At 31.8% G+C, this 14833-nt stretch overlaps 1 protein-coding gene across 1 annotated transcript; it reads right to left on the minus strand.

The window, feature by feature from the left end:
• Positions 1-245: 245 nt before the first annotated feature.
• Positions 246-7758, minus strand: LOC110638740 (probable protein phosphatase 2C 6). Its single transcript, XM_058153803.1, has 5 exons — positions 7089-7758; positions 5451-5843; positions 1969-2086; positions 1467-1690; positions 246-1185 (listed from the first exon to the last, which is right to left on the minus strand). Exons 1-5 carry the CDS (start codon positions 7344-7346, stop codon positions 643-645), a joined length of 1536 nt encoding a protein of 511 aa, XP_058009786.1. The 5' UTR covers positions 7347-7758; the 3' UTR covers positions 246-642.
• Positions 7759-14833: the final 7075 nt, after the last annotated feature.

Genomic DNA, 14833 nt, shown 5'->3' on the forward strand with positions numbered 1-14833 from the left:
ACACCGCTAGAGCCATTTGCATAGTTTCAAATTATCCACTTGTGTTATTTCCATTCCCAAATAATTCCAGAATATCTCATGCAATAGTAGAACCACGGCTTCTTACTACTCAGAAAGAAACAAAAAAGATGATCCAATGCATGAAACATCCCACACCAGGGCGTTGGAACACATTATGCCTACCCTCCAACCTGCCAAACAATTTGTTTAATTTGACAAAAACAAACAAATATACATGCAAAATATTTGGTCCAAGTGATCCCTAAGGCTATTTGAGGCAAAATTTTATAAAGAAAAGGACAAATGGACTCAAAAACATGAATTCGATTTCTAGGCAACAAACAACATGATTTCACAATCCATATTCTAGAGAATAATATAACCAACGAAAACTGTGAGGCCTGTATCTATTCAGCTGGGATATACACCTAACCTAACAGGAATTCCAGCCTCAAATATGCTGGCAATGGCATGCTTATATATATACGTATAAAGTTCTATTTCCAGCCAGCATCTTGGTACATCCTCAAGGCCAATGAATTTCATCAGTTTACTTCCTTGAGAAAGAAAGATTTGATTGCAGAAGGAGAATCATTATGTTATGTTCGTTGTGAGGGAAATGACCAAAGGCCATAGGACATTTCATAACCACTTCCTCCAACTGGTTGTTCTTCTGTCACCAGAAAATAACCTAGGAAGGCTTAGAAGGCTATTAACCCTTGTAATACCTTCTAAGGCTGACCACTCCTCATCCTGTGCAGTTGAAATGCACTCAGCCAGACTCCTCTTTGACCGACTCTGGCTCTTCAAAGAAAGCTTCTCCTCTGTCAACTCAGAGACGGGTACAATCTCATCAGAACCCCGTATTGTATCCGAATGACTAAGAACATACACATGAGAATCTTCATGCCTTTCCAGTTCACTATTGTTTTCATTGGTTTTTAACACACACTCTGATGATTCCTTTGGAATCATTTTCACATCCGACTCTTCCACTTCCCCATTTGCTTCAGATAAATGATCAAGAAACAGGCATACAACAGCACAATCATCATTCTTGGAAGTAGGATACTTAAGCTTCCATGCTCGGACAGCACAGTCTACAAGTGCTCTGGCTGCTGTAGCCCGTCCAGGGGCTGAGGCCACAATGTCAACAGCTTCCTTATTTGAAAGGACATCCCAAACCTGTCAATAAAATTCAAAATTAATGAACATTTAAAAGTAGATACGGAATTCATGCAAAAAAAAAAAAAAGGAAAAAAGAATCCATGCAGCCCGGTGTTCTATCTGACACACTTAAACAAGCACGCAGATCTATCATTGTATTGTAGATATTTAAGAGAGCTTCATACTAGCAGCATACGAAGTGGTATCAAGGCATGTCACAAAATAATTATCCAATTCAAGAAAACGGCCTACGTTACACGAGGATTAAATTCAGTTTGAAGTGAAATAATAGAATATACCCCATCAGTAGCAAGAATGATGAATTCATCTCTTTTGTTAAGCTGACGATAATAAACATCTGGTATAGAAATTAAACCAAAATCCTTCAGACAGAAGTCCCCAAAAGCTCTAGCCATTGCTAGACCAGGAGAGTCATTATTAGGCAACCATACACGTGCAACCTCTGGCTCATCCTTCAATGCAAAAACTCTTCCTTTACATTGCTGGATCCTGGCGGTTTCCCCTAATTATTAAAAGGAGAAGAATTTTAAGTTCTAACACCATATGTCTGAAGTAGTTTTCCAGTATATTATATTATATTATATTACATTAAGGCTCCATATTTACAATTGAACTAGATGCAACAAACAGATGTGTGCACTTGAGTTGATTTTTTTGTGTGTATGAAAGTGTATGTTCATGCATGTGTGCATTTAGTGGGGTGTGTGTGTGTGTGTGTGTGTGTGTGTGTGTAGAGAGAGAGAGAGAGAGAGAGAGAGAGAGAGAGGGAGAGAGAGAAACTTGGCAGATCAGGTTTCAAGTCCACAGTCAATTGTATAGCAAGCAAAGAATTGTCTTCATCTCTAGTTGCCAGAACTGCTCTGGAGTCACCAAGATTTCCGACTACAAGATCCTGGCCCTGAAAAGCCACATGGTCATCAAGCATGATTAAGGATACAGGTTTAAATTCATCCTATGAAAAGCCAAATCATTTCATTTTCTGTAATATTAACAACGATACCACTTATGTATCAGTTAACATTGTCCATAAAATCATTTAATGATGTAAGATCAAGTTTTAGGGGTCAAAAACATGAGTACAATAGAGGTGTGATGAGCAGAAGGGAAAGCCAAACTTCAGAAATGACAGGCATGGCTTTAATGACATAACTTTAGCCAAGACATGAACACGCATGCTTATTCAAGGGATACAACAAGGCAGTTATGGTCTGATAATGCAATATTCAGAGGTAAGAATCTTGTGCAAGGCACAGTATCATCAAAAGCATCAGATGCGTCTTGAGCACCCTTGGAGGCTAGGGGCATGGTGCATGGTGCAAAGCACAGACAAACACCTAAGCGAAGTTAGAGCATATCTTTGAAATTAAAAGTACAAAAATTTCTATGAGAAACTAATAACATGGAAATAAGAGAAATACCAAATAAATTCTAATAAATTCCAATGTCAAGGAAGTTGACACCATTAAAATGACGGTAGCATACTTTGTACCAGTTTTGCTGCTGCAAAATCTCTACAGTAGTACTCAGTTTATATTTCTATTCAATCAGGCGAGTACCATCTATATCCAAAAGGTCATCTCACTGATAAAACTAAGAACTGCTCTGTAGCTTTTGCATGTGAAGTGAGTAACAGAAAATGAAGGAGGCCACACCCCTAATCTTTAATTTGGAAATTCATTCAGAGTCCAGGAATGATGTGCAACCATGAATAACAAACACTTAAAAAGATCAGGTCATTAAATTTTATAAGCTGCTAGTTTGTTGTACAATTATTTTCTTACAAGATGTTTGAGACTTGTGAGTTTAATGCAGTTTTTTTTTTCTAAAATACAATTTTCATTCTCTACGTCTAAGTCCTAGTCATAGAAGGATTGACAGATTCAGTCTAATACTATGACATTCTTTTTTTATTCAGAGAAGAATGCAGAGACTTGATATGTTGTTGAGCTTGTCTGGGAGGTATCATTGCCCTCTTTCAGAGGCATGGTTACCTAGAAACCCCATGAGCAATTCAATATGGTTAATTTGTTTCTTAACAATTTTCCCATTAAATTTCATACTTCCTGCAAAATTCAGCCCCCAAGATAAAGCCTGAACTTAGTCTTAACATGAAATTGATTCATAAATCCTGATTCCAACTCATAATGCGATAAAGACTGCAATTAAATTCCCAATCATAATGTTGAAATAAATATGTCCTGCCTCAAAATTTCTAACCAAGAGAAGTGGAAATTTAGCTACACATAAGCAAGACAAATTGCATGTAATACTGTACCACTTGTGAAGATGGGTAGAAAAAGAATCCTCAGTTTTCTAGCCTCTACTCTAAGCCAATTTATCTGCCATTTATTTAATCCAATCTCTATCATCTTACAATCATAGAGGCACAGAATTATTTCAATAGAAGGCAAATCATTATTTGGTATGACAACTTATTAAATATGCATCTACCTGCAAGGGAGGGGGAAGGGGGGTGGGGGTCCATAGCTTAATGTGTGGGGGCAAGTGCACCCACTGAAATCATGAAATACTTAAGTTTTTATTGCTAAATATAAGTATTTTATTTGATACCCCTATTAAAATTTATTTAATGCCGCAATTAAAATGTATTTTTGTTTCTCAATTCATGTAAAATTTAATGTATGACACTTGTCAAAAATTTTACTCAATGTAATACATAAAAAGTTTTATGATTATTTACTTATTTCTTAAAAATTTGACTCAAATACTTATTACATTTAACATGCACTTGATTAAAGTTAATAAAAATATATTCTATTCTTTTATGCTATATTAACATTACTTTTATCTTATTGATCTGAAATTTATTAATCTTCATGTCTAATATATAAATAAAGATGACACTTACAATAAGCATATAATTATTCTTTTATCTATTTTTCATGAGACTATAATGAATTTATTTTATATAATTAAATTTAATATTTATCTCAAAACAAAGTTTAATAGTTGAATTAAAATTTTTACATAATTATACTTTATTGAAAATGGCATTAATTATTTTTATGGGTAAATATTTTGTAAATAAAAGGTATAATTCTTGCCCCCCACTAACCAGAATTTCTGGCTCCACCACTGTCTCTCTGTTACTTTCTAATTGGCAGTGTATCATTTGCATTAATACCAGAGAAGATCCTTGAATTGATGAAGAAAGTTTGATCTGAATTCACCTGACAAGACAGCCTTGAATTGCTGACTTCACCCAAATCCAACATTCAACAAGACGAGTTTTAAACTGATATTGCCCAAAACCAACTACAAAAAGGCCCTTCAATCTTATAGAGTATAGACACATTATTATATTATTTTTGACATGTTCTAACAACTTCCAGATGTAACTTAGGTAATCAGCTTCTCTAATTCATTACCATATACATGGTTGAAATTCGCATTACCAATTTCTAGGTCAATGTGAGATGGTCAAGCTTGGGTTGAACAGTTTCTGGAACCATCCCAAATTAATACATTGCCATTTCTACCAGCCAAACAACTCCAATTGAAAACAGAAAAGGGAAAACTAAAGAATAAACACCTTGCTAACATCAGACAAACAGCATTAAGCTTAAAGTGGCCAAAATATGTCAGCTAATATCACCTGTCACAATAGCATTCCCAACATATTCTTAACTTCAGGATACAGAGGATCAAGCTAATGTGACCACATATCATTGGAATTCATCCAGAGTACACTAACAGAAATGTGGATGAGAAAGAACACATTGGTTCAAAGGAAGCTGAATCATTTGGCAAGTTGACTCAACAGAGTAGCACTTGAGGGATGCCTTCACAGACTTAATAGGCAAACAAAATTTTCACATGCATGGATGCAAAGACTTTCATTCCATTGTCATAAAGTTATCTCTCTTGATAACTGCCTAGGATAACTTTGCAAAATGAATAAACATCATTACAATGTCTATTTCCTCTATGGACCAAACAAAAGCTTCAATTTGGTGTTCTATCTTTTATCTAGAAAAATTCAAGCAGTGGTAGGTGAACAAATTAGACCAAAAGGTCAGTTGTATCTGTCTAGGACAAGGGTGTTTGTCTCTATCTGGCACCCAAACTTTGAATGATCCAAGCAAGACCAATTCAGTTTAATTGCAGTGGTAAAAAGTATGACAACCTGATTTTGATCCCACATTAGAAAACTATAAAACAAAAGGGGAAATAGTTTATATTGACACAGCAAGTATGATTAAAAAAAAAAAAAAAACACTGATGCAGCTAGAAAAAATTACCTGCTTTATCAAAGTCACAGCAGTTGTTCCGCTGCAGAAACAATCAATTGTTGGATGCAATTTTAGATCCTTATCCATCAACTTAAATGCCTTCAGCATAGACTTTTTCAGCGGTAGATACATCTCCGGGAGTTTTTCATTTTGCTCAAACTCCAAAGAATTATGTGACTCATCATCCATGCTTGCCGCAGATGCAGTTTCCTCAGAATTTGTGCTTCCAGGAGTGTTTCTAGCCTTATGAGGGCTGCTCTGCTCATCATTTGAACCATCTTTCCACTGAGTACACAGCATAAGCGGAAGGGAATCCCGAACTTTCTTGGAAACCATATGACCAAAAGGACCATGACCATCAAATACCCCACAAAAAATTGTATCACTTCTTGAGATGAAATTCTATTTCAGAAACAGTTAAATACAGTCATCACATATCAATGCCACAGAAAAATGACAAACAATAATTGATGATAGTTACAAAATTTTCATGCTGAGAATTGATGTGAGCAATGATTTGGAAGGTGCAATAATATAAATGCCATTTTTGCTGTAAAAGTTGGAAACTCAAACAAGGTGCGTCAAGATGAAATTTCAGAGAATAAATAGATAACTCGTCACAAGACAAAATGAGAGCCCCCCACTAGAAAATATGATTAGTATCTTCAATTCTAACAAATTCTCTCAGATTAACCATCACCAAATCTAGCTTTCAAACATCCAGACTGATCGATCCCGTGCATAGCTCATACATGTGCTGTTTACAGGCATCCTATTTTTAGCGGTTAGCATTACTAATGAAGGCAATGTAATATATTTTCCAAGAATGAATTAGGTAACTAAAGCACCTCTCATTACTTGAGCAAAAAGAACGCTATCCCAAGCTTTGACTATTTTTATCCAGGCTTTTTCCTCTACTTGTCTTCTCTTTTCTCCTCTTCCTTTTTCTCACTTTCTTTTGTTTTATTCACTGCAAAGTGTAATCCGAAATTATGAACTCTGCATTTTCACACATCCAATTTATAAACAGTGTTTTCATTAGCCACAAGCACCGCTGTGGAAACTGGGTACATCTTGAACTAAAAATAAGTTCCAAATATATGTGGTTCCTTATAAAAGGAAGAATGAGCAGTAAAGACCCTTCTCCTGCAAAAGCATTGTTTTGTTCTCTCCAGTCATCCATGAATATTTATGTGCTAAGCCAGAACATAGACATCATGATATGACACCAAAACTTTTTTATTGGACCATATAGTGGTCACCTTCCTTGTATCAGATTTCACCTAACACTAATGCCAAACACTTGACTGTGAGATGTGACAGCGAGCGTTCAAATGGCACGACATATGCCATGATTCACAAATACACCTCCAGCTCATCATCTCAAGCTTGCAAAGGAGTCAAGACAGACAGATACCCGAGTTGCCATATCAGCCTAATTACTTGGGATTAGCTACAGAATATCTGCTTCTAAACATACTTGATTTAAAAGCTACAAATCGAATTCTTAGCCAATACAATACAATCTCTCAAATTGGGCATAATTCATATAGAGCATGACTAACTAGTAAGTCAATATAGATGATAAATTGAGCCTAAAATAAACTAATGAAGATGGAGGATAAAGATAAAAGGGCTTTAACTAACCTCCCAAACAAGCATGGCGTCTTGATTGGTGCCTTTCTTGCCCTGTTGAGTGTACAAGCAGGCAATCTTGGATGCACCATTCATGCACATCCTGCCAGGAATTTGATTGAGCACACTTTCATCACCACCATCATCTCCAACTGATTTCTTCTTCCACCTGTGCCTCTTAGGAGAAGCTCCTGAAGCAGCAGTAGTTTGCTCCACTGCACCATTCTCATCCATCCCCCTCTTCCCCATAGACGAGTAACAAGATCCCATTTAACACCACCACCTGCCCTTCCTCCCCAACTTCTCTCAAGCAATCAAAAACGGCAAAACACCGACTGAAATCAAATTAAAAACCCACAAAAAAAAACTACTCAAGAATGAAACACTGCCATCGTCTCCACTTTGAGTTAATGGGTCAAAAGATAATGAGCAAATAAAAAGAGCAGAAGCTGATAAAGCCTAGAAATTCACACGGGTCCATTCAAAACACAGCGATCAAGACGATTAGTAGATGCACCACTATTGAATCATCATTCTCAAGCCACAAATATAAAGATCAGCAACATAGAACAACTGTACCCTTTTAGCTTTTAAGCCTTAGCAACCCAGAGAGAGAGAAAGAAAGAAAGAGAGAGAGAGAGAGAGAGAGACCACAGTAACAATAAAATGAGTATGCAGGAATTCGGTAAAGAGTAAAGACTACAGTCTCTAATAAAATACACAGAATTAGGTAAAGGACTATTAACTATTTATATAGAGAGAGAGTACGCAGAATTAGGTAAAAGACTATTAACTATATATATATATATATATATAGAGAGAGAGAGAGAGAGAGAGAGAGAGAGAGAGAGAGAGAGAGAGAGTGTCCTGGTGCAGTTGATTAAAAAAAACAAATATTACTTAAAAAATAAATTAAAAAAAATTAATTATTTTAATATTTTTATGATTGGAAGATATAAATTTAATTTTTAATTTTTTTAATATTTTAATTAATATATTTAAGAAATATTTTTAATAATAATTCCTATAATAATATTAAACATATCATAATTATTATAAGAGTCATAAATTTAAAAACTAAAATTTTTTAGTAGTGCAGTTAGGGTTGAGCAGAATTCGATTCAAATCAAAAAATTGAAGCGAATCGAGTCAATTCGGTTTAATTGATTTCGTTTTAAAATTCAATCGGTTCGATTCGATTTTACATTATAAAATTTTCGGTTATTTCGATTCGGTTCGATTTTAAAGAAAAAAAAATTGGCTAAACTGAACAGAACCGAATAGTAATTTATATATTCAAATTGAACTAAATCGATTTTTGAATTGATTTATTTTTATGAAAAATTTGTAAATTATATTTAATTTTATATATATTAATTGTTTAATTTCATTGATTAATGGTTATTAGGTTCAAATCAAAGTCAAAATTAGATCAAATAACTTGAAAATTAAGTCTAAATTAAAAAAATCAATCAAAAATTAAAACTGATCGGTTTAAACCGAACCGAAACGAAATAGAGCGGTTCGGTTCGAGTTCGATTCGGTTTTTAACCCATTTCAGTTCGATTTAATTTGTAAAATTTAAAATTCAATTTTTATAATTTAATTCGGTTAGGTTCTGTTCGGTTCGAACCGAATGCTCACCCATAAGTGCATCAATTAGTATTTTCGTATTAAAATTAATTTTTTAAAATAATTTTCAAAGTTTATTCTTTTATAAGATAAAATAAATTAAATTAATTTTATTAAAATTATAATAAAAATTTACAAAGTAAGAATAATAAATCTTAAATTTCTAAAAAATATGTAATAGAATATTTATGTGTTTTATTTTTGCCAATAATATTTATTTCTTAATAAAGTTAAATTAGGAAGTCATTCATTTTAAATTTTAGTAATCCCTCTCTATAAGAATTTTTATGAAAACTTCACCCTTCTATCAATTTTTTTTATTCATCAAAAAATTGATAATATTTTTATTTTTTAATATTTAATAAATTTAAAGGGTAAAACAATTATTAAAATTTAAATTTTATTATGAAATTGTACTTTAGACTATTTTTAAAAGAAACATTAAGCTTCTCTCTCCTAATATATATCTAATAAATTAATGAATTAGATAATCTCATAAGATTTCAATACTTTTATGTGAATTACAATTTCATCCCTAATTTTATCATTATTAACAAGTTGATCCCTATTCCTTAAAATTTTTGATTTCGTCAAATATTTTCATCCCTCTATCCATTTAGCTATAAATACTTATAATGTGTTTAATAAGAGGTTAAAAAATTAATAGTTAAATATTACTATTATCAGTTTTAATCTTTAAAAGGGTAATTATTAATTTAGACCTTTAAGTTAATATTTAACCCCAAAATGGTATAATATTAATGAGATAAAAATTTAACCTAACTTATTTAAGTATTCAAATAATATTAATGAGAGGTTAAAAATTATAAAGATAATAATTATTCCTTATTAACTTTATATTAAATATCCAAAAGGCTATAAAATTTTTATAAAAGCCAATAATTAAAAGAATGTTTTAATCTATTTTTTAAATAGTAAAATTCAAGGATTAAAATGGATATTTAGGTAAAACATTTAACAGAATCAAAATTTAAGAATATTTTAATAAATTTTATACTAACTTATTAATAACAACAAAATTCAGGTATGAAATTGTAATTTAGCTAACTTTTATTTGTTTAGTTGTTATGATGAGGATAAAAAACAAAAGAAGGGAGAGGTGGAGACTTGGGGGTGCCGACTGGCGTGGCTGGTGACGTGACTGGCGTGGGTGGTGACATAATAACGAGACGAGCAAGGAAGGCAACTAGGCAAGAGAGTGAGCCAAAAAAGAAGACAAAAATAATAATAGCTGGGGCATGATGTTGCCTTCTTTCTGGTAGTGTGTTCTTGTCAATTTTTATTTCTTTATTTATTTGAATCGCATTTACTTTTTTTTTCCCAATTATGTACTCACTTTCCATTGGGACCATATGCCCTAAACTATTATTCATTATGATTTTATTTCACCTAATATGTAAATTTCTATATAAATTATAATAAATTTTAAGATACATTTGAATACTTTCTTATGGTGTTATAAATTTTGAACTGATCCGATAGATTAATTTTGATGAATTAATGACTCAGATATAAAATTAGAATAATTTTTTCATTCAATCAGATAAAGAATTAATTCAGATGCTTTGATAATTGAATAGGTGATTCGTTAACCCAATAATTCATTAACTCAAAAAATTTAAAATTTTTTAAATTGAAAATTTTAAAATATATCAATGATATTATATTTTTATATTTTATAAAGTGATTTTTTTTTATTTTTAATATATTATTAATATTAAATATTAACAAGATAGTTATTCATTTATAAATATATTTTTATTTTACATATTAATTATAAATTTGAGAATAAAAATATTTTAAATTTAAATATTTTTAATATTTTAAAATATATATATATATATATATATATATATATATATATATATATATATATATGTTAGAATATTGATTAAGCTTACTTAATTATATTAATAAGTGTAATATTTAATTAATTTTTAATAAACCATTAATTAAATCATTGACCCACTGATTAAGTCAATAACTCGTCAATCTAGTCTCAAGTCAAAATCTAAGTCGAATTTAATAACTATGCTCTCTCACTAATAAAAATATAATATTTTTTTTTTACAGTGAAAATGTTTCGCAACAGATTTTTAAATGTGTATAGGTGTGAAAAAGCATTGTGATTCCCATCATCCGTCTACAGTGTAGCCGAGCAAGGTATGTCACATTTGGTATCGAAGCACCCTATTTTATCTTGTCATGTACATTATTAATTTAATATCCATTTATTTTTATTATTCTACGCATAAATTTCTTTTTTATTACATTTCATTCTTATGAAGACTCAGACAGAGTCTGCTTTGTTTATTAGTGCATGGCGGGTTCCACTATTTACCTGTTAAAATTTTCATATCATAAGTTCAATCTATATCAATTTACCTCTTATCATATCCATCTCATTAGTTTTCATATATCACATCATATCATCAATTCATATCATATGTCATATAATCAATTCATGTAAAACACATTTACTTTTATTAATAGAAATTATATACAATAATTTACAATTTATATTATAGTCTCAAAATGAATTACATTTTTGACTTATGTACATAAATCAAAAATATAAAATCCAAATACACATGGGTCCTACCAAAAATACTCTGTTGAGATGACTCCCACACTAGTGCAGATCTGCTCAGAATTTCTGTCTGGACTCTACTGGTTAATCTCTCCAATACCTATGCGAGGAAACAATCCATCGCGCTAAGCATATTGCTTAGTGGTACATAATTTAAAATAAAAATAACTGAATAATCAAATATAATTATTTCATGTATAATTTCATATAGGGATTCATATTTCATTTTTCTGTCTTCTTAATTTCATATCAGTGGTCTCTTCATGTAATTATTTAATTTTTAAAGCGTATTACTTATGAGTCGTTTCATAACTTTAGCTGCTCCATATGAGCGTTTTAATTTACTGGGATCTCTTCATATAATCGATTGATTTTTACAGTCTATTACTCATATTTGTGATCTTTTTAGTACTTAATTAAATTTAAGACTCATTACTCATATTTGTGATCTTTTCAGTACTTAATTAAATTTAAGACTCATTACTCATATTTGTGATCTTTTCGATACTTAATTAAATTTAAGACTCATTACTCATATTTGTGTCCAAATAACCTATGACAGACTATAAAGACTGAATACACGGGAGTATACAAGTTAGACATCCATATGCCTATTATGTATACATCTGTCATGTTAGGCACAAGGCCAACGGGCAGGCATAAAGCCAGAAATCATATCAGACATATTTTCTCTATCAATGATTATTCATGTATGCTTCTGTCATGTCAGGCACAAGGCCAGCGGGCAGGCATAAAGCCAGAAATCATATCAGATACAATGGCCAACGGGCAAACATAAAGCCAGTAGAACAATCATATCAGACATATATTGTCTATTAATAATTATTCCTATGGGCATGCAGTACTGCAATCTGCAGTCCCTAAGTGGTATCCAAGCTATACATATGAGTCTAGGTACACTTTGGGCAAATTGATATTATTAAGCACTTATAGTTTTATTATTTCATGCTATGTACTATTGAGGGTTCATAACATATTGTTATTTCACTTCACGTACTATCTATGCTTTATACCATTTTCATGTCATTATAATGGGAACATAGGTCCCAAGTACATATTCATATAACTTATGTATTTATCACTCTCATTATTTTATGTCATGTACTATACATATTCATAGTATTGTTATTTCATATATGATGGAAACATAGGTTCCAAGTGTATTTTTATATGACTTAAGTGTTTAGCAAACCATTTAGGTAATTTACATTTTATGTATCAAATAATTTCATACTACCTTGTAGTGAGAAATTGGGTTCCACTTACCTATTTCATGTAATTTAGCATGTAGTGACTTATTAGGGATAAGTCATAATTTCTTTCAAGAACCTTTCTTTAGGTTCAGTATTAGTATCTTAATTTTGCATATCAAATTGAGCAATTTGTGGCTACTGTTTGGCCACATTTCCTTCATAAAAGTTGTTCCTCTATGTCTTGTCTTTATTTCCCTTTTTGAATCATATCAATTGGATATATAGAACTCAAGTTATAGTCAAATAACCATAACTGGTTCAGTTGCAAATTCTGGACCTTAACTAGGCAGTTTGGGTAATATACTTTGACCAATTTATTTGGATCGGTTGTAACAATATTTAGGCCTAGTGTTCTCCATAGGATTTGTTGCCTTGTGTCTTATGATCACTTAGAATTTCTAATTGCAATTTTTTAACTCTTGTAGAATTAATTATAGCCACATTATTGGACTGGACTCAAGTATCTTATAGTAACAGGATTTCAATTAGGTCAGTAGTTTTGACTCAATATTTAAGCTTCTTACATTCATAAGTTGAGGAAGATATCTAAAACAAAGTTGAAGATCTGTTTCTTAGGTTTCCAGAATGGTATGACTCATTTCAATTGAAGATTTCTAGTGGGAGATATGCTTAAAAGATTATTCTAGATTCAATGGTCACTTATGCAAATTTTCAGATTTTATATGCTGTCTTGACCTAGCTAAATGACCTAATTCTCTTGATTTTCTGGTTTTTGGTCAAAATATCAATATTGTAGGTCTATGTCTTATTGAAATTTTAGCACTGATTTCAGGGCATTTGGATTTTTGTGGACCAAGTTATGGTCTTTTTACCAAAACTGGTCAAGTTGCCTAGACAAAGGTAATTCTGGGCTATATTGGTTCTGGACAGTTTTAGTGTCCTAACTTGTGCAAGCACTTTGACTTGGTTAATGACATTTCTGAGCTTTGTTTTCTTTACGAAAGTTGTAGCCCTATGTCTGAGCTTTCCAATGGTATAAATTTCAGATCATTTGGATCTGTCTAGAGTGAGATATGACCAAATGAATATGCACTGTTCATTTGGTCAATTTTCTGGGTTCACAATTTGGTAATCCAGATTAGGTTAGATTTTAGGTCACTTTTTGGATAGAATTTGAACATGGTTTCTTCATGAAAAATAGTATATTTTAGGTATAGTTTTACCTCCAATTAGCCTCATACCAACTGGGGTCATACAATTTTACTTATGGCTCAAAACATTCACTGTCTTCAACAAATACTCAACCTGCAAGAAAATTGTACACTTCAAATTTTATTCCTCCAACTCCCAAATTACAAATTTACATTCATAGCACTTCTAATATCATTAATTCATCTCAATTCAATCAAATTTCCAACAACATCATTTAAGTCTCAATTGAGTAATTCAAAACCCTAATTCAAACTGTTAAAGTCAACAATTCACATTCAATCAAATTTCTATCACATGTAACTTCAATTACCTATCCATCAACATCATTAATCTCAATTTACATGTATGAATTAAGCACACTCCCATGCTTTTCAAGGCTGCCAAAGTGAAGCAATTACACAAGTCTCATCAAACAAATTCAAATTGCCAATTTTAATAATTACACAAAGTCTCCATAATTGTCTTCAAACCCTAATTCAAGTTTCCCCCAATTTATGCATATCACATACATATCACTTCCATTGCATTTAGATGCATCAACTAATATTAATAACCATCATTCTAGTTAAGAATTCATCAAACTCTCAAGGAAATTAAGGCTATCGAATTGAACTTCCATATGTATTTCAAAACCCTAATTCAAATTATCAATCTCCACATAAACATGAAATCAATGTGCTAGAACATCTAATTACCTTAATTAACATCACTACCCATCATTTACATGTAAAAATAAATCAAACTCCTTTAGTTTCCATGGCTGCTGAATTCAAGACTCCAAAATACTCATCAATTTTCTTAACATATCAACTCATCCTAAGCTCAAAACAAGAATTAAGGAAGAAAAGTGGGAAGATTGAGCATTAACCTTAAATCAAGACTTTCCCAAGCTTGTAAAACTTTGAAAATTTTCCTTCTTTTTACTGCCTATAGTCTTCCCAAGGCGTGAGGATCACTTTTAATAAAGGGAGTTACAAGACTTATGGCATAAACATGGAGAAATGAAGCTTGCATGAAACAATTTTCATGGAGGAAAATGGGAGGACTATTTCGGCCATGGAAGAAGT

This window comes from Hevea brasiliensis, chromosome 9 (assembly GCF_030052815.1).
Source record: "Hevea brasiliensis isolate MT/VB/25A 57/8 chromosome 9, ASM3005281v1, whole genome shotgun sequence".
Lineage (NCBI taxonomy): Eukaryota > Viridiplantae > Streptophyta > Magnoliopsida > Malpighiales > Euphorbiaceae > Hevea > Hevea brasiliensis.

Bases quoted from the DNA above. Each gene is read 5' to 3' on its own strand.
- LOC110638740 (XM_058153803.1), bottom strand. From the start codon at position 7,346: ATGGGATCTTGTTACTCGTCTATGGGGAAGAGGGGGATGGATGAGAAT. The intron at 5,844-7,088 runs GTTAGTTAAAGC...TTTCTGAAATAG, and splicing joins ACGCCATGCTTGTTTGGGAG to AATTTCATCTCAAGAAGTGA. The intron at 1,691-1,968 runs GTTTCTCTCTCT...TTTAATAATTAG, and splicing joins CTTGAAACCTGATCTGCCAA to GGGAAACCGCCAGGATCCAG.